Consider the following 23939-nt stretch of genomic DNA (forward strand, 5'->3'; position numbering starts at 1 on the left):
AGATATCAGCAAATAAATACTTGGTTATTCCACATATATTTTTTTTTATTAAACACGACCCGGGTTTCGACTTACAGAGTCATCTTCAGGTGACCTGATGATGACTTTGTAAGTCGAAACCCGGGTCGTGTTTAATAAAAAAAATATATGTGGAATAACCAAGTATTTATTTTCTGAAATGAATCACTTCCACAAAGTGATGCCTGAAACCATTCGAATTATACATAATTATAACTGATAGGATCACAAATGCATAACTGATACAAGGAGCATATTAATACAAATTTTGTACAGATGGGACTCATGATTTTAATTATCACTAGCAATTAGTAATATAAAATTGCAATGTAAACCAATTACATTAGGGAACTCAAGAGCGATGCACTCAGATCAACGCCAGGAGACTATCAACTCAACAAAAGTTATCAGTATACTATATTTTATAATTGTTGTTAGACATGCATGCAAAACATAAACTGTACATTATTTAATTTGCTCACTATAATATTTAAAATGGATGAGCTGTTAGCTTGTTGCAAAAAAAGTAAACATGGAACTAGATTTTGAACAAATATCATTGAAAATGGATGCACATCAAGTTATTACTTAAATAGCACAATGCAGATCATTAAGTCCCATAATGTGAGCAGCAAAAATATCAATAAAATATAATACCAATTCAGTATTATTTCACTTTATTTCCCAAAGGTTCAGGATGTTATGTTTGAATCCTAAATTTAACCTTTATTCTGATTACTCACTAAGGTTAAACATTTCAAAGACATTCCTTACCTGTTTGCAACATCTGGATGAGGTACATAAAATTCTTTCCGGAATGTTGGCAGGCGGCTAAGATCCCAGTGAGGTTTACGTAATCTCTCCCCAGGTTGGCGTCCTTTGAGGCTGTTCCTGCCACCTCCACCTCCCCCAAAACCGCCTCCACCTCCACCACCACCTCCACCCCCAAACGGTCGACGTTCATCTCGAAAACGATCCCTATCACGACTACGATCTCTATCCCTTCCACGGTCTCTGTCACGATCTCTACCTCTGTCCCTATCCCTATCCCTGTCTCTCTCCCTCTCCCGTTCTCTGTCCCTTGTCCTTTCTACACTCCTATCTCTATCACGCTCTCGGCTCCGGTCCCTGTCACGATCACGACTTCTGTCCTTATCACGATCACGGCTTCTGTCTCGATCTCTATCCCGTTCCCTTTCTCTACTTCTGTCTCTGCTTCTACTTCGGTCCCTGAAAGTAATAGAGAAAAATTAAGTGAATCTCAGTTCCAAACAAAACCATAACATAGTGTATAGTTCCTTTGACTTCATCAAAAGTAACAAATAACACCACAAAAATAAATCAACTTATCACTAATTAGATATCCTCAATAATTTGCCCACTTGCATTTTCATTGAGTTCGGGCCAGAGATTTACAAAATTCTGATAATTCTATCCCATTTCTCTGCCTTATTTCCCGCTTAATATATGCAATGACCACCATTAGCGAATTTTCAATTCAAATTATTTGTGATAAACTCACAGTGGGTAGGGTTCATATTGGGAAAAAGATGATGAAGGTGAACAATGAATGCACAGCATAACTACTGAGATTCCTCTGAAGGTGCAAAGTTCATTAGAGTACGCACAATGGATAAATAAGTTAAAACATGCTGTAATTGAATAATTCTTAACGTAGGGGAAATTAATATCACTTCATATCATCTTGGCAGTAACCAGGTTAAGTAAAATACTTAACTCTTAGGCATTTGCACCAAGCAAAGTGATTCATACAAAAAGGCACACTCTTCCAACTTGTTCATCTCCCACATTCCAAGAGAGAACATGGAAGCAAGCCAGATTGCGATATTACCTTGATTAGTCACACACATTACATTACACCATATACATTTTCTTTAAAATTTAATGTTCCTATGGATTGCTATGCTAATAACATTAATTTTTCCCATAGCAAACAAAATACATAAAAACAAAAATATATATGCAAAGGAGGGGGTTGAGGTTGTCAAGGGGTAGAGCATTGGACAACTGACCCAAGGGCATGGGTTCGATTCCAGACACTCTGGGCACCCTCAGCTCCACCCAAGCTGTGTGATTTTTTGGGTTCCCGACCTTCATGGGAAACAATGGGCGGCACAGGGAAAGGAACTGCCCCCCCCCCCCTGCCCTAACGTGTGACTTTCACATGCCGTTGGGCATACCATACTGGGTGAACTCTACCATCACCTAACAAACTGATGTTAGGGTTGATTACTGTGTTTATGGTTTTTTTATTCTTAGGAGATTGATTTATTTGACAAAACACTTTATTCTAACTTCTAAAATAAATTCTATTATTTATTCATGTACAGAAAACAACCTTTTTGGCAATATATTATTTATTAGAAGAGTACTGGGTAAATGTGATGAAAAGGTCAATGAGAAATGTTATCTTTTGCTGGTTAGGCCTCATTTAGAATATGCTTTTAGTATATGGGATCCTCACAAAGTTAGATTGATGGCTGAATTGGATGCAGCATGGAGAGGCTAGATTTGGAAAATGTTACAATGATAAACTTATTGTAGGGTATCCAAAATATTAGAAGAGCTAGGATGGCAATCATTCATGAGGAGAGGAAAAGGTTAAATTACAGATTAAATCTCTCCCATAAATTGGAAGGATGTCTCTTTGGCAGTGAAGTTGAAAATGTATTATTACACCCACCGTACTTCAGTATGAGAGATCATGCCATAAAATTTGAGAGCATATAACAGCCATTTTTTCCACAAAAGATAAGCGATCAGAATAACATTATCCGACCGCGGTAGGGTCATATTTTGGTGAAAATTAGTCTGGTGTGTATTCATCCCCTGCCACATTCCCTATCGGTGGCTTGCAGGGTACTTAAATATCAAATATCAATACTACTGATATATAGGAATAGCTCGAAACATTGAACACATCTATTTTTCAAATGAAACCAAAGGCATGTGCACCTATTTGCTACTGGCACATTAGGTACTTAATAATTCAATACACAACCATCGCGAACTGTAAGGCTCTCATTTCATTTACAACGCACACATAAACCGCAATATAATATTTGAACACTCTTGCAATAAAATTAAACCATATGTATGGAATGCAATCGATGATAGTTTCATCATAACAATTAATCGTTAACAGTACATTAATCTTTAAGTGTTTCAACTATGCAATGGTTGAAGCGATAATACAGCATTACTTTCGACGAGGAAACAAATACTCATCACTGACTATGGATTCGAAGCCGTGGCTGTTTTAAGAGAACGAGAAAATAAAGTTTGGTAATATTTTATTAATAATTTGATATCCCTGTGAATGAGGGCATAAGAACGTTTCCAAAATCTTCGACATTTTGTAACTGACATATTTAAAATTTTTTCACCTGATTCAAACGTAAATTAGGAATAATAAGGAGTAGGCACCATTTCAAAATGAGTGGCAATATAGAACGAAATCAAACTGAAAGCATTACGTAAAAATTACTTTCCTCTAAAATCTTTCATCTTTATCACAACGCTTCTAAAAAAACACCCAAAATATATTTTCTGTCAACAATAACTGTTGGAAATGTTGCATGACTGACCCACCACGATTCGCCAGTAGATGCAATATTAATATATTTAAATAGCAACGTTAAGAATTATGTTCCGGCCTTTCGTCTATAAAATATCCCATTCGAAAGACTAATAATGTGCGGGAAATTTCCTAAGTATTACCTCTCATGAGTTCAATTTGTTCAGCATAATTGTCAAATAATAATTACTAAGATTTATTTTCCTAAATTATTACTGTTCACTGCAGTCTAAGAGTGCAGATCTCATTAAAATTATACTTTCAAGACACCATAAAAAAGGCATATACATAATTCTTCCTCGTACAAGACAATGTTCAACAAACACAACCGGACGCCCACACACCAAAAGTTTCACAAGCCAAATGATATTTTCGGTAGCATCAAAATATTTATAACTACCTCCTATCTGAGCGCCCCATGTAACCGCCTGCTCTTCACACGCGAAATATAGTTCAGGGAACTCAAGGATGATTTCTTGAAATTCACTTGGTACACAAGCGTCTGTTCACAACAGTCCACAAAAACGATGGCGTACGATGCCGCACTTGTACAAATGTCACGTCGGTAATGCCCTTAAAACACTTTTACTGGTATTATGAATTAAACATGACTAGCACAACACCTCCACTTCCTCCGAATGTAAAATAACTCATTTTTCTGCTTGAAAACTACTATTGGCGTCCTCAATAACTTGTGATGACAAAATTGATTCAATCAACAAATGCACATCGATAACTTTACGTTTGCCCTCGGCAAGAACTGGCACAGCGGACACTACGGGGTTGACGGGGATGATTCCATGGACATATGTTTTAGAACGTCTTGTAAACATTGGTGATCACGTTCATTCGAGAAATCAAATGTACTTACGTATCTTCCGTAGTAACCATTCATACTTCAGCCGATATAAATTAATCATTTGTTGTCATCCCTTTAAAAATTGTGGAAAGTGGTCATCGTAGTTTTCATGACGGATCAAGGGTAACGCGGCTTTTTGAACTTTAAAATTCTTCGTTCTTCCCTACCAAATTGCATAGGTGCGCAGTCGGGCAGATGATTCCTCACTAAGTGCAATCATTTTGTGTTTTTCAATTTTTTAAAATAATAATTTGGCTATTTGCAGATGTTTAGTTTGGAATATTGTTTATACAACATCCCGATTTAATCTCGGGAAAAAATTCCAGTTGGAGTACTTCAGGGTTGAGTAACAGCCAAGAAACTATGCTGTACATTTCCCGTGTATCTTCTGTGAGGAATTCAAATCAATGTCTTTAGCAACCCGTCATGTTCCTACTCATGCAGTGGCAGCACAAGTATAAATATCCTATTGAAACTACTTTTGAAAATTTTAAACCCACATTGTATAGGCACAGTTGAAATCTTGGGGAATCATCACAACACTTACTATTAAATACTTCAAAGCCCATCTTTATTAATTTACAGCTGCTGCACATTCCATCTGATGCATACATTTTTCCTGAAAATAAAATATAATTTGAATGATTATCGAGTCATTCTTACAATCGTAATACCATAATGAATTACAGAACTTGACGGCAGCATATGAATGCATAACTCAAGTCCCAATTCTTTCATAAATTACCAGGAAATATACTGTGCATTAGTTGCATGAATATTTTGGTCTTAACTGAAACAATAACCCACCACGAAAATGTAAAATTCTGTAACTAGATGAGATTATAAATGATGTATTCCTCGATTTTAAGTTCATAATAATAATGCTTACCTAAACTATTCTCAGACTCAAGTAATGATATTTTTCTTTATAAAATATTCCTATCGTATGCACCTGTACTTATTTTTCTTTAAGTGAAGTTTATAACCGATACTGATGTGCGTAAACAATACATTTCTTGGATAATTGTCTTTGGAGAAATAAAGAATTGTTATTAATATATTATTCAGCCCATTTCGCCACATGGGCATACATTTGAAAAATGCTTTAAGAGCTCATGAAATTATGTCATAAGATTTAGTACTTATCTAATAGATTGGCAGCAGCTAAGAAATGCTGGAGACCCAATGGAACTCTTCCATATGAGTCTTTGTACAACTCGGAATAGACAATGAATAGAGCAAGCACTCCATTCGATGAGGTACTGTGACTCAGTGCATGGAGCACTCAGCTAGTGACCAGAGAGCTCAAGTTTCATTCCTGGTTATCTGCCATGGAAACCACTTCATTCCAGCTGAGACTATGTTCAGGTAAAACACCCACTGGGAATATGTATTTTTAACAAACTCCTATCTTATATGAGAAGATTTACAATGCGAAAATTTCAGAAAGTAAAAATCATTTGCCTTGACCAGGATTCAAACCCAGGTCCCTCGTAGTCTGACAGAGTGCTTTGGCCAGTGAAGCTACTAAGGCATCCTCTTACATTCCAAAATTGTGGGGCTTTAAAGGAACAATATGTTGTGACAAAATACTATACATACAATTTCACAGGCAATTGTAGTCATGCGCGATGGGCCTCAGTCAACGTGATTAAAGCCAACTTTAAATGCTAGGGGTGTTTTACCTTTGACAAATTCCAAGAAACTGTGGAATATGCCGTGATAGTAACTTGTAATAGTGTCATTCACTAAATGTGCATTACAATGCAACAATTTCAGAGGGTAAAAATTATTTGCATTGAACAGGATTTGAATCTGAAATTGTTGAATTGTAATGTCCATGACTGAACAATGTAGCAAATGACTGTCAATCAGAAATAAAAGTTACTGTCGTGGCTTCTCAAGCAGATTTTCTAGCCATTTGATATTTATGGTTATTATGGAAAGGCTAAGTTTTCAAATGAGGGGAAGGCAGAGTAAAGAAATTGAAAGCAAATTTTTGTGTGCGACAACAATTAAACCTCAAAACTTATGTTTGAATGGACCAATGAAAAATTATTAAGCCTAAGCACCTATGAAATTGACTTTGGGATAAATTTATTTTTAAGGTTTATTTTCATGTTTTATAAATGAAATTTATCACAGGATTATAATCATTTAACAAAAAATTTGACCGCATGATTATGAGTAATCAAAGCAAATAAAAAAAGCCCTAACAGCACAACATGTGAGGCAAGACTTCTCATATAGGAAGGCATCCTATATGTACACCATGGAGTTATTTGAGTATTTTGCAGAATTTCCAGCTTCTACTTGAATATTATTGTTCATTTTCCTTCAACCTTATAGAGCATAATTTAAATGAAATAAAATGTCACCAAGGTATTAATGCAGCTGTGGTGTTATTTTAGGTGATCTATAAATAACTTGCCCAATGGAAAAGTAAAATAAAATTTCATGCAGTTCAGATTTCTGTGGCAGCATATTAACTAGTTTGATCATTATAAAATTGATTAATTTTAACCAATAATCCACTTAATAGCTAAAACTATATTTCATGAACCTATTAAATAATATCAACAAAAACTGAGCCATGAATAAATCTATAAAATGATATAATTGAAATTTGCTTGCCATTTCCATGAGACAGTGAGATAATATGTACATTCTGGATTTCAGGGATATAAATTTGAAGTTTTGATTGCGTTAAATAATATGGAGTCTTTAGATAGTAAAATAAATTATATAAATTCAAGGGTTACTTAAAGCAGAGGCCCTTAAATTTGAGGTTTCATTAATATGTAATGTGAAGGCAAGGATTTAAAGAGAAATAATAGTCACAAGTTGGGGATAAATTAATAAAAATCTAGTCATACTGCAATCATATTTGTTGGTTTTTGAGCATAGAATGAGTCGCTAATCCAAAGAAAAATGCCATATTTTAGATCAGTATCAATTCAACGTGAGCTTGTAATGAGAGAATATGACAGATTTGATAAGTATGAGGAATGCATGAAAATCAATATGAACCAAAAGAAGAATTTAAGAATAGAGCCATACCAACAGGATTAAATCCCTCTTGGTTGCAAATCGACACCCTGCAATGACTGTAGATCTGACAGTACAGCTAACCTGATGTAAACAATTTTCACGCTAAGAATTCCAAATAGCTACTGATGAATACATCTATTGCTGAAAGCAGGTGAGTTTAAAACATCCTGGCTCGAGAAAATATTTTGTTATTTTGCCATAAACACTTGCCATTAGTGATCTCTGTAGCTCCACAAATTTCAAGTTGTTATAGATTACCCATTCGAAGGAATTGAGGAACTAAGTCTCTGAATTAATGACATCAGCACTTGTATAACAACTCAGCACTTATAGAGGAAAAAGTATTTATGATAATGATGAAGATGGTATGGGTAACAGACAAATCAAATGTCTATTCTCCACACTAAAACAGCCATTATTATACCAAAAGAGAATCATCTTACAAGCAACATAGTTTCAATGCTGCGAAATGCTACCACACCAAAATGACTCTATTCAAAATCTTGAATGTGCCAAGTTTTAGAAGAAGCAGGAAGGGAGAGATGCTTATTGTATGGACAAAATCTTCAGTGATCATACTAACACAATATGACCTTAAGAATTGTTATTGCATAACAATATCTCATTGCATCAGAATAGGGCATAGCGATTTTACAGGTAATATAAAAAGGAATGGAAACACCAAATTTTGTTAATTTTTCCCTCCATTACAAGTGGAGAAAGCAAATAATCAGTGGACAAGAAGTGTTTCCAGGGTAAATCAATTTGACTTCATAAATGAACAAAAATTCAGCGATTATAGTCTCAACATTTTTTGGAATGATTATCCGGGGAAATATGTTATTTACCCAAGGTATGAAAACCAAACTGGTTAAAAGGTCAATTATACTGAATCAGTTGAATTACGATCAACAAATTCCTGTGAGCAGGAGACTATGCTGCCTTTGAACCATCGCTTTTTAATTTATTTTGAAGAACTTTTGAAATATATATCTTCTAGAATTTGCAATTAATTTTCAAATGATTGGGAACCTGGCATACATTTTCAAGCAATGGACTACCATAATAATAACTGCAGAGGAAAATATGTTGGAAGCACAATGATCAATTATAAGAGGAGCTGATTCCAGTGCTTGATAAAATCAATAGGAGAAATAAGTACAGAGTCAAATTCAGAGTGATGAGCAGACGAAAGACCCAATATGAAATTTCAGTGGTTACACGCCCATGCCATCTACTAATACCATTTGACAAGCAGAAGCAAAGCAAAAATAGGGAAATCATTCAGAAAACTGGCATGGTAATCCAGAAGGTAGAACATCCAGCTATTGAGAGTGCATGGGGAATCTATCCAAGCCTGATGAGTGATTTTCACACACCACCAGGCAATCTACACTCACAACTTTAATACCAATCTTTAGGTTGATTATTGCTATGGACCGTAAAAAAGCACATTACATTCATAAGCATTAGAATATACCAGACTTAAAAAAAGGAAGGAGAAGTGCGACATTGGGGAATCTTGGTTTCTATGCTTTGGTACACAGGGACTGTCTTCTCTTGACCAAGTACATACAACAGATATTCTAAAAAAAAAGAAAATTCTTCCTCCATAAGCTCGTGATATGTATCACTTTTTCTTACTGTAAACTAAGCTACTGTGGCATAATGGCCATTTTGTGGTCCTCAGGACACGAAATGTGCACCAGGGGTGAGTGACTGATTTTTGTATTGAGTTTACAATATTACAGTTTCTGGCATGATTTTGTGGAAAATCTTCATATTGAAATTGAAAATAAACAACTTGGCTATTCCACAAAGAAAATTTTTTATCTATGACCTAGGTTTCATTATGGTATAACATTGTCAGGTAAAAATCCAGGTCAAACAGTTTATATATCTCTGGACGGAGTGAAGAAGGAAAGAATTGGTTGAGGTAGGAATAGGGGGCTTTCATAGACCATAGACTTTTAGCCCTCCGTCCAGAGATATATATATACTGTGTAACACCTATACCATAACAAAACCTACCACGTAAAAAAAAAGAATTTCCATGTGGAAGAGCCATGTTGTTTATTTTCAATTGAGTTCATTGTAAACCAGCAACCTGATGCATGATTCATTTAAAAAGTTAAGCTTGTTCACACTAAATTGCTAAGAAGTACAATTATTTTGGTTTCTTCACAGGGTACACATGTACGAGGGCTGCTCAATAAATGTGTCCCTAAAAATTATTATTTTTCAAAATTTTATGCTAGATTAATGTGTAGAGTATATGTGGTGCAAGATTCATTAATATAACTTTAGTATCACACCAGCGGCAGCAATGGCAAATTGAAACATCCCGTTTACATATGCCTGCTTATAATGATGAAAAACACTTTCCATGGTGGTCTTACTTTACATTGGGGAATTGGAAACATTCAAATTGGGTTACATCTGGAATATAAGGAGATGAGGAACACAACTGATTTTCAAAAAAAAATTGTGGAATTGTGCAGGGTTTCCCGGAACACACAAACCCATCTTGAGTGCAATTTTTCCATGGTCTGCACATGGGTGACATCCAATGAAAATTTAAATATTTGTAATGGCAGCAGTGGTTCTAATATTTACTCCTATAAGAGCAGCTTGCATTGGAGCTTGACCACACTCTTTTAAAATTAATGGTGACCCCTTTTTGAACCAACTTCCATCTGTTATACGTAACGGGCAGAACAATCTCTCCAGAAGCCTAATGCAGCATTGCATGGCCTTGCAGATGATAGTTAAAGATTAAGCAAAATTTAAACGTAATGCAACTAAAAACTGAACATGTTTCAACTAGCAATAACTGCTTTGGGTGAAATTCTAGTAAAAAATTAAATTTGCACCACATGTACGTTACATATTAAGCTGACAGTATAACCTAAAATGGAATTTTTGCACAATAAATTATGTGAATATAAAATGTACAGTCATTCCTTGTTGAAAAGAGCTCACTTAATACGAAGTACTCATTCATGTCCCCTCATAAGGATCACCACAAACGAGATCTGTTATGGTGTTTCAGAAAAATTCATCCTGGTTTTATTTTGTACAGCTTTCAAAGAAGCCAAGTGTCTCAAATAGGTTTTAATGCACATATAACACAAAAATGAGGGAATTTAAGTTAACTTTTATTTTTATAATTTGTGGCCCCTGACAAATTAACTTTTTAAAGCTGGGAAAAAATATTCCTGATATTGTATATCATTTTTAAAAATGTACATTAGACAAACATAAAAATGGTGACTCAAGAATTACTAAATAAAAACCACAGATATTTCACTCAAATGGAATAGCACTAAACAACAAATCTAGAAATTACAGATGAATATGATACTGAATGGACTTCAGTGGTTTGCTGAAAGCGCATATAATTTGATTAGCTCAATTTCTGAAGTGAGTATTCTAAATGGTACCTACATGAATTGAAAAAATGAGCAGAAAGACTTAAATTTAGAATGACCTTCCACATTCTGCACTTCAACATAAGAATTAGATGAAAAACAAAACTCAACATATGTGTAATTGAAAAACAAAAGCATTCCGAAGTAACTTAGCTTCTGACAGAATTGTTCGTTGAAGAAAATGAAAAGGGTAGGTTACTTTCAATGAGACGCATTCATAAGATAAAACCACATACTTCACACAACTGTTAAATACATCCTGGGTTCCAGTCACATTATAACCACATATTTAATGATAGTGAAATGAGACAAGGCAAACCTCCATACACAAATCACACATACATTCATTCTTACAGATCAAAATGGTCAAGGCTTTGGATGGGAATAAGAAAGAGCATGATGAAATGACTCATAGCTTAACTCACCCTGCCCAACTATGGATGAGGTATGATATGAGGCCATCAGCCTAAGAGCCACACAGACTTGAAGTCAAAATGAGAAGCAATTATGTGGCGCCTTGATCACAAATCACAAACATATCCATTGAATTTATTCTTGATACAAGAACAGGACAAGTAGGGGAAGGAGGGGTAGGGAGGCAGAAACTGGAGATGTCTTAAAAGGTAGCATCACAAAAATTTTTGGAGATTTCATACCAATACATTGATATTTAATCTGCTGCACAGGCAGAGAAAATAATACAAGTCTTAGTTGGAGATGATGGAAAAACATGTTTTATCCACCAATTCCCTAAAAGAACATCTTCAATGACGACTGCAACTTAATGTACTTGATTGCTCACTGTGCTGGCGACGCTACCACAGTGGCTCCGCTAGATGTACTCGCACTTGGCTTCCTTCGTTGATGGTTGTAATTAACGAGCCTCCTCCCCACTAGATACTTGTCATCACGAATATGAGCATAGAGACGTCGGAACTGCTTCACTTGGAAGGTAACTATGATTATGACACAAACAAGCAGCAGCAACGAAGGATATATGCTTCTAGCTATCAGAATGCGTCTGTACAGGGAGCTCACCAGCAATGGAGCTAACCTGGAAATTGAAAGAAGTGGATACTATTTAATAAACTCAATCATCGAAATCAGAGGAGTTATTTTAAAAACTAAAACAGCAATTGATGCAAAAATTTCAGTGTGTAAAAATCATTCGCCTTGACCAGGATTCGAACCCAGATCCCTCAATGCCCAGTCGAGTGCTTTAGCCAGTTAAGCTATCGAGGCGTCCTCCTAAACTCTGAAATTTTGCGGCATCTCCCGCAGTTTCTTTGGAATTAAAACAGCAATATTTAGTACCATAAAACATTAGCATAACTATCATATATCTAGTCACTTTCAATATAGCCTAAATAATAGTGGGAAAAATAAAACACAATTATCAACCCCAAGGTCAGTTTGACAGGTGAGGGTAAAGTTTACCCCATTCTAAGCCCAACGGCATGTGAAATTCACACATCAGGTTAAGGGGGTTGGGCAGATCCTATCCCTGTGCCGCCTATGGATTCCCAGGGAGTTCTGGTACCTGAATCATACACCTTGGGTTAAGTGGAGGGTACCCAAGAATCAAACCAAGGCCCTCCTACCATTAGTCCAATGCTCTACCACTAGACTATCACAAATGTAGTTAACTGTACTTAAGACCGTTAAAATTTGGAACTTGATGAAAAAATTGCATAAAAGGGATATTGTATGAATAAGAAGCATTTTTTTCATTTATACTACACACATTAAAACTGAATTAAATTTTCACATTGATATCATAGCAGATCAAAATCTGCACAACTGGATGCAATGAAAATTGCAGAAAAACAATATTTGTACCTAGAATAATGGGGAAATAATAGCCATTGACGAAACTTCAGGAATTGAATAACTATCTTAAATTTAAAGCTTTGATTTCATCTTCAATCCAATACTCTTCTTTACAATAGAAAATCTATTAGCAGAGATTTGGCCAATGAGAATTATGTCGACTCTAGCAGTAATTATAAATTAATGATCTATATGGCTCTATTATTTTAGCTCAGACTTCTAAACAACCATTTACTTTGTCAATTATTTAGTTGATATCATCCTCCAATGAATTAGTTTGCATTGCTGCAAGAGTTTGTAGAAATACATATTAGGTTCATGGAACTTTACATTCTACATTCAATCATAAACAGGTAACACTTGATTGACACAAATCATTTTTAAACTTTCATCTTAATAAAATTCTCAAATAACAGTCAAATAGCATATTTGTTGTCCTGTTACACAGTAGACAAATTGAAAAAAAGCCCATTTCCTATATCTCCAATCCAATAAATGTATCATAGCTCCTATTTGAGTAAAATAACATATCTTTATTATTTTGTAGCTATCATTTGGAGAAATTTTATTTTCTCAAGTTTATAAATCTATATATAAATAACAATGGCCTATGCATAACTTCAATCCACCAGAAATGAATAGCAACCACATGAATGTGATATGGAAATAAATATTCTAATATGGCTGTCTCAAAGTGACCATGAAGTCAAAATTTAGCTGAAATGCAGTAACCTCAAGATTATACGTGCTAATGGATGCACAATGTAGCATGGATAATTGAAAAACAGGGATAATCAAAATACGTGGAAAATATGGTTGTGATTTAAACAAATTTATACATAAACCCTTCTTTTTCATTCTAAGGGTTGGTTAACAATGGAATTCATTGTCCAGCCATTTAATAAGGGTAGAATTATAGAATTAAAAGAACACAGAATTATCATAAAGTGAATAGCAGAACATATTTTCCTCAGAAAGCAAAACCAATCATGTATCCAGGAAATATAAATGCCTGGTGAAAGACAATATTAGCTCGCTAATAAAGACAATATCAGGATTGCTAATTTGGATTCAAAATTGGCATTTGATACTGATTAAAATAATACAGTATACATTGTTTATGACTAACTTATTACAAAGTAAAACTACGTCGTATTTGCTTTTAATTTGGAGTTTTCAGGGCTAATGAATGTGCGATGGAAATAATATTGGGAAAGTATAGGATAGTATAAAAATGTTTAAATTGAAACATAAAATACCATTGACAATTTTTGATTTTATGACATTAAAATTAAAGCCCATATATTTCAATCATATTTAAAAAAAGTATATTGAAGTTTCAAAGCATTTAATTATAATTAGAATTTTAATTTTATTAGAATTAGGTGCTGGGAAGACAGTAGCACAGATAACCCACAAAACATATGGATACTCAATAGTTTACTGTACTTTATATTTTGCATCAATGAGAGAAAGTCATGTATCACAATGTGTTTTGATTGGTACATTGTATTTTGCCTTTTGTTTGAAAAGGAACACAAAATAAAACATTCAGATCATAAAATAGAAATATTTATAGAAGAAAATGTTTAAGCCCTTATTTGCAAGTATGAACAACTGCACCAATGTATGCTATCATATTGCAGCATCTGTCAATAGACAAATACTGCCAAAAAATTACACTGATAGACATCATTTTTGATTTAAGACCTTGAGGGCATAAGTCAAGTTACCTGTAGCCACATGCCTTAAAATAAAAAAAGGTTACAGACACAAAATCAAGTATTTAATGAAAAAAAAACGAAGTAGTGATAAGTCAATGGAGACCTCAGAAACAAAAACTGATTTTTAAATGATGGTGACGGGATTTATTTCATCATTTAAATCTAAAATAGAGTATCTTTTTACAAATACACAATTTTAATACCTCCACCCAAAATGCCTGGTCGACACAAGACTTACCCATGTGCAATTGCATACGGTACAGCCAAAGCCAGTCCTAACGCCATCAGTAAAGGAGCAGCTAGTTCTAACACAATAAATGACAAGGAGAGATCATGGATCCCATCCCTGTAAGCTCTTTCAAGAGCTCTACGAAGCCACCAATCAGGTGGTCCGAGAATCATAACCAGAGCCACTGCAATTTTGGTGTACAGGACACCCAGAGCCCAATCCTGCCACACAAACAGCAGTGGAGTTTGGTTCAGGGGCACTCTTAGTGGAACGACTACAACAACTTCCAGCAATAGTCCAAACATAAGTGGGAAAACTCCTGCAAAGACAATTTGAAATTGATCTTTAAAAAAATGTAAAATAAACAGCTGAAAACAGTTTTATATGAACTACAACAGTGTGTTCATGGAAATTCAACACAGCAGCAACACATGATTTGAGCTGTGTTTAGAAAAGAGAAGCCTCTGATGGGATCACTGCAGCAAGTTTGGGTATCACACATAAAAACAACAGATAGTCCACAATTTCTGATTTTTATAGTACACATACAATTTGTCCACAGAGCGGCTTATGAGGTGAAGTCAAATGAAATCGAACACCTGCTACAACAAGCAGTCTGTGCATCAAGTTGTCACTATGCAGTTCTCCTACCACAGTGCTGGCAGCATTGAAAAGTAAAAAGCTAGCTTCTAGCAGACTGTGTTATGGTGGGTGTTCGGTTTTCATTTGACTGCCCCTAGTGTTTGGCCAAAACGACATCATCAGTGCGGAACAAATTTTTTTCAGTTCATTACTAATTTGCCGTCAGAATTAAACTCTCTGCATTTTACTTAAGTAAAAGAGTAATCACAGATGTTGGGTGCAATATGTTTCAATCCCAGGTATCCTTCATCTATGGAAATCTGTTTGTTATTAGCACTCAAATAATGCCCACCTCATCAGATAAGACAGCTCTTTGGCCAAGTTAAAATCACATTTGAATTAGAAAGAGATATGAGGCTTGTTAATATTTTTCTATTCATGATCACATTACCTATACTTTGCTTCACGACACGAGGAGAAATAAAATGCATGCCATTTTTCATATGCATAGTGATTCATGAGTACATAATGATAATTCATTGAATTGACAATGCAATCTTATTAAAGTAGATATTTTTAAACCGTTGATTTCTAAAAACACTATTCTCCCTCTATGGAATGGCTTCACTACATCAGTCACATCGAACATTCTATGATCTTTATGATTACTTATTTACCATGAGATAAACTTGAAACGACATTTTCCTTTAACCTGCTCAATATTTTAACAAGAACTAGGAAAATTAAAAAAATAACTAGTCAGATTGTCATCAGAACAGTCAAGTCTTTTTAACATTTTGATATCAATGTAACTATGCATGGAGATACCACCGCACTAGTTGAGTTAAATGTTTAGCAATAACTCCATTCCAATAAGTACTTTCATAATATCATGTAAGTATTTTTCATCTTTCTACTGTTGCCACAATCACAAAGTTTGTCCAAAGAGTTAGTGGACTTTTGTAATTACTAACTCACAAACAAATCAGCCTTGTCTCATTCAAAGTACTCCTATAGTTAATATATCACTCCCAATGTTTTTCTATTAAAGACCTGGGTCTTGGAATACATTATGCAAGATTGTTAACCTTATTATCTTCTCTAAACTGAAATCAGGGAGCATTAAAAATGGACTTACACTGTAGCAATAAGAGAAAATCTTCAGGGGCCAAATGTGGAAAGTTTGGTGTTCAACAAATATTGCTGGATATTAAGGGACAAGGGTGAACATGATATGAACAGGGATATGTGAACATGTTTAATTTATGCCCTAGTTCTTTTTACACAAATAGCCTGTGTTCTCATTACGTCCTTTCTTCTTCAATGCTTCATCACACCCAAGTAAAATTGTATAATCAAGAGAAGCAACCTCATAATAAAATTTGCCCTTCCAATAAACAAACCCTGGACGAAATAAACCCTAACGACATCACCCTCACATTTAAGAGGCTGGTGCTTTCTTGTCACATTGACAACATAGTGAACAACAGCCACAATTTTATTTCAACAGGGCAGTTCAAGTAACAGCAAAATTTCCAGCTTGCCAGCTACATTGCTTAATTTCTTCTGGACAGACCTTACGTCCTCTAATCATTGAAAATAAATACATGAACCGTGTTCCATGACCAATTATCAATAACAAGAATATTTTCCAGTGTAGACGAAACCATGAATGACTGACAATACCATACCAGACAGTAAAGGAATGGTACTGATAATACAATATTATATGGGCCATTCAATATTCCTTAGAAAATCCAAGGGACTCATTGTATTGGAAAAGGTTTGCTTTCAGTAAGCATCATCTCTCACTAGACTGCTTTAAAAGTTTCAGGTACATCCATCACGTAGTTTCATTTTCATAGTCAATTGATTAACATTTTGCTCTTTTAGAACAAAAACAATTTACAAATGACAAAAAGGTTTCCTACAGCGATCAAATAATTCTATTTAAAAGGTTTAACAACCAAAAAGAATCAAAGCTAAGTTGGATGAAGTGCATGAAACATCTGCTCACGTGTTTGTGACTGTTTGCAATTAGGTAAATGAATTTCAACATGGCCCTATACCCACAAATGATGAACATTGTTCAGTAGAAGTGAATTCCCCTGAAATGATTGACAAAATCCACGATATGGTTTTGACTGACTGACAAATGAAATTTCACGTTATGGTAGAGGCCACAGGCATATCACAAGTACAGTATTTCAATTTTGAACAAAAAATTCGCAATCTTGCGGTCAATTTTTGAGGACCTTCTGAAACCGTACTGAATGAATAGCTTAAAAAGTTGGAGAAATGCTAGGAAAAGTGTATCCATCTATAAAGATTTTATGCTGAAAAATAAAAAAAAAAATTACCCAAGATAATGATTTTATACTTTTTCTTAAGGACTTATTGAATGGCCCATGTAATAATTACAAGGATTTCAAGTTGTACTATAATTAACTCGTACCTAGCAACAAGATGCAAGCCACTGCCGAACGAGCTGCAATAAAAAGGCAGGTACGTATCCTGGGCAAAATGGCTATACGACCCTGAGCCAGAGCCAGTCCTGCTAGAAGACCACCTGCTCGAGCTACAGCCCAGCACACATATAAGCCACAAGCAGCAGTGTAGAGTTCATGAACCTTGAAAAAATTAAGAAAAATTGTACAATCCATAGTAATACTGTTGAAAAATACAGCAAATATATTATTTAGACTTTACATACAATGGTAAGTATCATAAATAACATCACCAATAGTTAATTATGCGAACTTCGTTCATTTCTGTACTCATTCTTTAGAAATCTATTCAGGTTAAACCTATGCCAAAGTGATATTGCATTGCTCCAACACAAAAATTGATATATTCATGAGGCAACCCTGAATATGGCTCAATTAAGGGAACAATCAACAGAATCAAAGGAAAAAAATTGAACAATATTTGAAGGTTGCGTATCGCACTTTTGCAGCTAAACTGGCAAGTCTTCAAAATAATTTACAATACATGATTAGCAAGATGCATGATATCATATTGATCAAGGCAGGTCTAGGCACCCTGTGGCAATCTGAATTTCTATGGTTACCTTAAACATATGGAAAGTAGCTTGGGAGGTTTTTATCACAGATCAATTAATATGTACTGGCAAATTAAACTATTATATTGCATTATTTTAGTCTTCTTGGAAGCATGATCAATAGTCTATGCAAAGTTTTGACAGAACTTGAACTAGGAAGTCTTGTGATTATTTTTCCGAGAGACATTTAAGCTCAGAGACTTACAAATTTGGCTAAGCAGTTGACTTTTTGTCTACAGTTAATGAAAAGGTTTTCCGTTATGTCTGACCTCAAAATGTTGCTCTATTCTACTTTGAATCTTCTGGCGATTTATTTTTTTCCTGAAAGGAACCATAATCAGGGTTGAGACTTAAACCTTTTAAACTTAATTAAATATTGGACCAGCCTAATGTGTGATCCAGCCCTGATAAAACTAAAGTGATGTACATAATGTCATGTACTCTTCAATGTAATCTATCAATAAAGGGTATAGACAAGTATTTTCAAAAGTCATTGGCCTCAAAAGTTTCTCAGTGAAAAACTCAAAATCTTAGTTATCATATACTTATGCATATTTAACCTAGACACTTAGTGATGGAGAAAGAAAAGTTAGCTTATATCAGAGAAATTTGTAACTTCCAAACATTTAGCCCAAAAAAATAATTTGGCCCATATACATATTAAAAACTATTAAAGCAAAATATACCTTTCCAGGTGCATTGGTGGGCAATGTGGTGGCAGTGGCAGGAGGAAGAAGCCACAGAGCTGTAGCCTTACGTCCAAGCCAAACAGGCAAAGTAAGAGCAACTACACTGGCAAACACCAGACTAATACAAAGTAGCAACAGTAATGCTGCCAAGCGAAGTGGAAAGAAGGCAGGACGAACATATACTTGCACCCCCACATTTGGTGGTCCTTCCCTTTGCAGAAGTGCCTGTGGATATAACAATGTAATGGAAACCTGAGTTGATGCCTTGAAAAAATATTGATATAACATATATGGCTAACCTAAGATCCAAACATTCATACAAAATGAGAATATTGGGAGCATTGATAGGGGTTAGAATATTAAGGATTAAGTGCATTGTTTAAGGGTTTTAAATAAGTTACCTTAAAACATTCTCACAGTTTCCTATTTAAATTACCATTTCATGTTTTTTCTCCTTTAAAAGATTAGACTCAATATGTATGTGGCTTCAAGAGTGAGAATCTTACTCACAGCTTTATTTCATACACACATACAAGTGATTTAAAAAAGTAGATTTATGAGCAAGCTTTTGAAGCAATAATTTGTGAAAAATGGAGAGCAGAAACGTGTTTGCTTTATGATGCACTTAAGTAACTTGACAGAGTAGGAAGTTTAAAAATACTCAACAGAACTATTTTTGGGAAGGATAGTTGAATAATGAATGTGAAAGTCACAGGTATATTCATTATAAATATGAATTGATTTATTACCAGTTAATTGTTGCACTAAGCTGTAAAGTTTAAAAGAAAAATTAATAACCCAAATGAAGCAACCTTCACTCACCTGGTGTGCAACCCCAAGACCTAGACCAAATGGTTGTGGTTGAGCGGGTGGAATGACTGGTTCATCTCCAGCCTCAATTTCAACTCCATTAGCAACAACTTCTTCCTCACCAACATTTCTTTCTTCATTGACCTGGTCTCCATTTCCTGCTTCCGGCCTTTCTTCTTGTTGGGGTGCTGCCGGAGTTGCCTCTGGGCCTTCTTTTGGATCACCCAGGAGGTATGAGTGAAGACCTAATAGCCAAGACGCACCCAGGCACCATGCTCTCACTATGCTCTTTAACCAGACCCGTGCATGTGACTGTTCAAGTATCGCTGGGAGAACCACCTGATTTAGACAAAGATTCAGTGAATTACACAGGGTGGTGTAATTTTTTTCCAACAAAGCATTTTGGAATTTCAAAAGAACTAACTTTTATAATGCTGACCTGAAGAAGGAGAAGTTCTAAGGAAAGTTCTCCATTTCCTGGATGTGATCCAGGATGATCAGTCGCACTGATGGATACAGTGTAAGGGAGAAATGAAGGAAACAAGGTTCGTAAAAGCTGGACAGGGAGCCATAACATCAGGAGGACCACTGTACCAAAAATCACAGCTGACGCAATAAGCCTAGAATTGAAAAAATCAGTCAATCACTCCCAAATTTACCTATATATACACATATACATGTGCAATATATATACTATTCTAACACATCTTTATAGAGATGATGACAATAAGTTATTCTAACACCAAAAATATTTTTTAAAGAAATATCATGATATAGAGCTCAGTTTTAGAGCAAAAAATACTTTAGGCAAACAAAAATCAATCATTTGAGGACTTATGCCATGCAAGATTACATTTATACCTGAGAATTGAGTTTTATCTTTGTTGAATCCACAAATAATGTGCTTATTATGACATAGTTTTAGATAGATAGATAGAGGTTTTTATTCAGGCGAAAGGGTGGCCTTTAGTTTGAATTAGGTCGTAAAATGAAGTTTGTGTATAAATTAAAGATACCAATTTTTGTATGATAAAAAATTAAATTAAGATCTGTAGAGCACTAGGAAAACCATCTAGATCAATATTTTCCGATATTTGTTTATTGCAAAAACTAATGGCATTATAAATTTTGAGACAAACGACCACAAATATAATAAAGAAAAGAGAAAAAATATTATGGTACGAACCAAAAAAAATTGAAAAACTTTTTAAAATATATAAGGAACTAGTAGCACACACATATACATAATAACAATGTTTATTGGTTCTTATAAGACATATTGGTAACAAGTATGGAACACATCACATTGTCAGCACATATTCTTTGCAGACCCCAGAGAGTAGATATTACAGAGTCAGCATTCGAGGTCTTTTCAAAAAGTATCAGGACTTTGCGTTTTTTCAAAAATACTTATTTATTCATGAATATCTATTTTGTTCCCTTTAAAGTAATCCCCATTAGATATTATACACTTATGCCAACGTTTTTTCCAATCCTTGAAACACTTCAAAAAATAATTTTTTATGATCTAGTTCAGCTCTCCTCCTTCGATGCAGTCTTTATCTCATCAATCATAGCGTAGCATAGTCTTTCATGGGGCTCTTCAGTTTCAGGAACAAGGAAAAGTCACTGGGGGCCAGATCTGAGGAATATGATGGCAGCAGCATCATCAGTATGTTGTTTTTGGCCAAAAATTTGCGCACCACTAACGATGCGTGAGCAGAGGTGTTGTCATGGTGCAAAAGTCAATTTTTGTTTTCCATAAATACGGGCGTTTGTAGTGGATTGCTTCATGTATATTGCGCATAACTTGCAGGTAATACTACTTATTTACCGTTCTACCCTGTGGCAAGAACTCATCATGCACCATGCTCCTGCAATCAAAGAAAACTGTAAGCAAAACTTTTACATTCGACCAAACTTGGCGCGCTTTTTTCAGTCTTGGCTCGTGCTGCAGCTTCCATTGGGATGATTGAGCTTTAGTTTCCACGTCATAACCATAAACCCACGATTCATCACCAGGTATGACCCTCTGGAGCAAATTTGGGTCATCGCTGACAGAGTCCAACACCTCATTAGCAAAGTTAATGCGTTGCTGTTTTCCGTCAAAATTGAGCAATTGTGGTACGAATTTCATGGTATGCATTTCATTCCCATTTCATTGTTAAAAATCGAATGGCACGAACCAATTGATACATTTAGTTCCTCAGCAATTTCTCTAACAGTGATTCGATGATTGGCCAATACTATTTTCTCCACTTCATCAATGTTTTCGTGTGTTGTTGACGTGCTCGGGCAGCCAACACGCTCTTTGTCGTTCAAATATTCTCGGCCCTCTGAGAACCTTTTGTATCACCGATAGCCGTTGCTTCAGTCCAAGGTAGCTTCTCCATATGCCAGTGTCAACATTTGGAATGCATGCGCACACTTAATTTTGTTTTTCACACAAAATTTGATCCAGATTCTTTGGTCCATTTTTTGGAACAGGCAAAATTGATGAAAAGCCAGAACACGTCCAAGCAAAACAGCTGTCAACATTTAACTGAACATTCAAAATGGCCGAATTTTTTGGCATAAGTGAGAGACAAGTACCAACATAATGCCCAAAAAAATTGAAAATCAAATATAAGTAGCCCGCAAAATTTCAAATTTTGCAATACTTTTTGAACAGACCTCGTACATCTCAAATAAAAAAATAATTAAGTGTACAGAGTAAAAACCCAAAGCAGGAGTCCGGGGAAGTAATAAGAGTATTTACAAGAGTTATTTATGAATAAAATCATTTACCAAGAGAAAGGGACATGGATTCATATAGGAAATTGATATAGTTTTGACTTAATTAACAAGAAATTATCTAAATCCCTTAATTTTCTCAGCAGTGTTTTCAAGAATTTCACACCAGATTATCCAGGGTTCTTAGCAAACATGGATGAGTTGTGGGCAGTTATGCTAAAGTCGTTACAACCTCTTGTACTATACCTATGTACATCAGCATTGGTTTTAGAATGAACATGGCTTTGTTTTGCTGCACAGAGATTAAAGTATGTAACATATACAAACACGGAAGAGTTAAAATGTCAAACCTTTTAAAGTAAGGCCTACCACTGCTTGTCCATAAAACTTTTCCTATGATTCTTACTACTCATTTTTGTAGTCTAAAGGGTGCATGAAATGATATGAATGCCCCCACATGGCAATGCCATATTTCAGTCTTCTGTGAATAAATGCATAACAGACAGAGAGCAGTAGCAGTGTCAACCAGGGTCACAATTTTTATCAGGAGGTAACAGTAGGGGACCCAGTATAGATCCTTGGGGAACATCTCTTATGATCATCACAGGATTTGAGTTTATGAATGATTTTGATTCAGCTGAGTACAACTTAACTGATCTTCCTGTTGAAAAAGATTTTAATCATTGCTTGGCTATCCCAGAGATTCCATTTTTCTCAAGATTCCTTAATAATACTACATAATCAACTGAGTCAAAAACCTTTCTAAAGGCATAGAAAACAGGAAGAAGAAAAAAAATCATCTTTCATCAAAGGTGTGTTGGCGATAGGAAAACTATGGGATTTGGAGTACGATTTGCTTGACTATCCTCCCTATTCTCCTGATTTAGCACCCTCTAACTTTCATCTGTTCCCTAACTTGAAGAAATTTGTTTCTGGGAAGCACTTAGCATCCAATAAAGATGTTGAGCTGGATAGATGGATATTTTCACAGCCTTACAGAACTTTCACTTCCGGGAAGGAATTCTGATGTTGGAGAAACGCTGGACCAATTGTGTTGAACTCAAGTAAAATTATGCAGAAAAAATAATTTTTAAACTGAAAATCCCAGTCTTTCATTGTCAGGCGAAGAAGTTTTCACCTTACCCTCATATGTATATGTTGAGTGGATACGGAGAAAGGAATTAAGTAATCAACTACCAATTTAGAAAAACTAATGATTTCATGACTGCAGATTCCAATTGTTTTTATAGCATTGAATTTCATTAGGCTATGCTATGTTTTAAAATAGGTACTATTGGGTATATTCAAATGGATGATGGTTTTT

General features: G+C 35.1%; 2 protein-coding genes across 9 annotated transcripts in view; both read right to left on the bottom strand.

The window, feature by feature from the left end:
- The window catches only part of LOC139688451 (uncharacterized), a 39770-nt gene extending 35449 nt beyond the window's left edge, over nucleotides 1-4321 (bottom strand). For all 5 annotated transcript variants that reach the window (XM_071586025.1, XM_071586024.1, XM_071586023.1 and 2 more), the window contains exons 1-2: nucleotides 4017-4321; nucleotides 793-1248 (exon numbers count right to left, since the gene is read on the bottom strand). In XM_071586025.1, the coding sequence (XP_071442126.1) occupies nucleotides 793-1248; nucleotides 4017-4036 (476 nt within the window). In that variant the 5' untranslated portion in view covers nucleotides 4037-4321. The remainder of the gene's footprint in view (nucleotides 1-792; nucleotides 1249-4016) is intronic.
- Nucleotides 4322-10663: 6342 nt separating this feature from the next.
- Nucleotides 10664-23939, bottom strand: part of LOC139688542 (E3 ubiquitin-protein ligase MARCHF6) — a 30067-nt gene continuing 16791 nt past the window's right edge. For 3 of the 4 annotated variants that reach the window (XM_071586098.1, XM_071586089.1, XM_071586080.1), the window contains exons 9-14: nucleotides 20307-20502; nucleotides 19895-20221; nucleotides 19070-19297; nucleotides 17778-17952; nucleotides 14750-15059; nucleotides 10664-12011 (exon numbers count right to left, since the gene is read on the bottom strand). In XM_071586098.1, the coding sequence (XP_071442199.1) occupies nucleotides 11756-12011; nucleotides 14750-15059; nucleotides 17778-17952; nucleotides 19070-19297; nucleotides 19895-20221; nucleotides 20307-20502 (1492 nt within the window). In that variant the 3' untranslated portion in view covers nucleotides 10664-11755. The remainder of the gene's footprint in view (nucleotides 12012-14749; nucleotides 15060-17777; nucleotides 17953-19069; nucleotides 19298-19894; nucleotides 20222-20306; nucleotides 20503-23939) is intronic. The other variant, XM_071586106.1, reaches the window with a different exon arrangement.

The sequence above is a fragment of the Hetaerina americana genome, unplaced genomic scaffold, assembly GCF_022747635.1.
Source record: "Hetaerina americana unplaced genomic scaffold, ioHetAmer1.1.p SCAF_1, whole genome shotgun sequence".
In the NCBI taxonomy this organism is placed as follows: domain Eukaryota; kingdom Metazoa; phylum Arthropoda; class Insecta; order Odonata; family Calopterygidae; genus Hetaerina; species Hetaerina americana.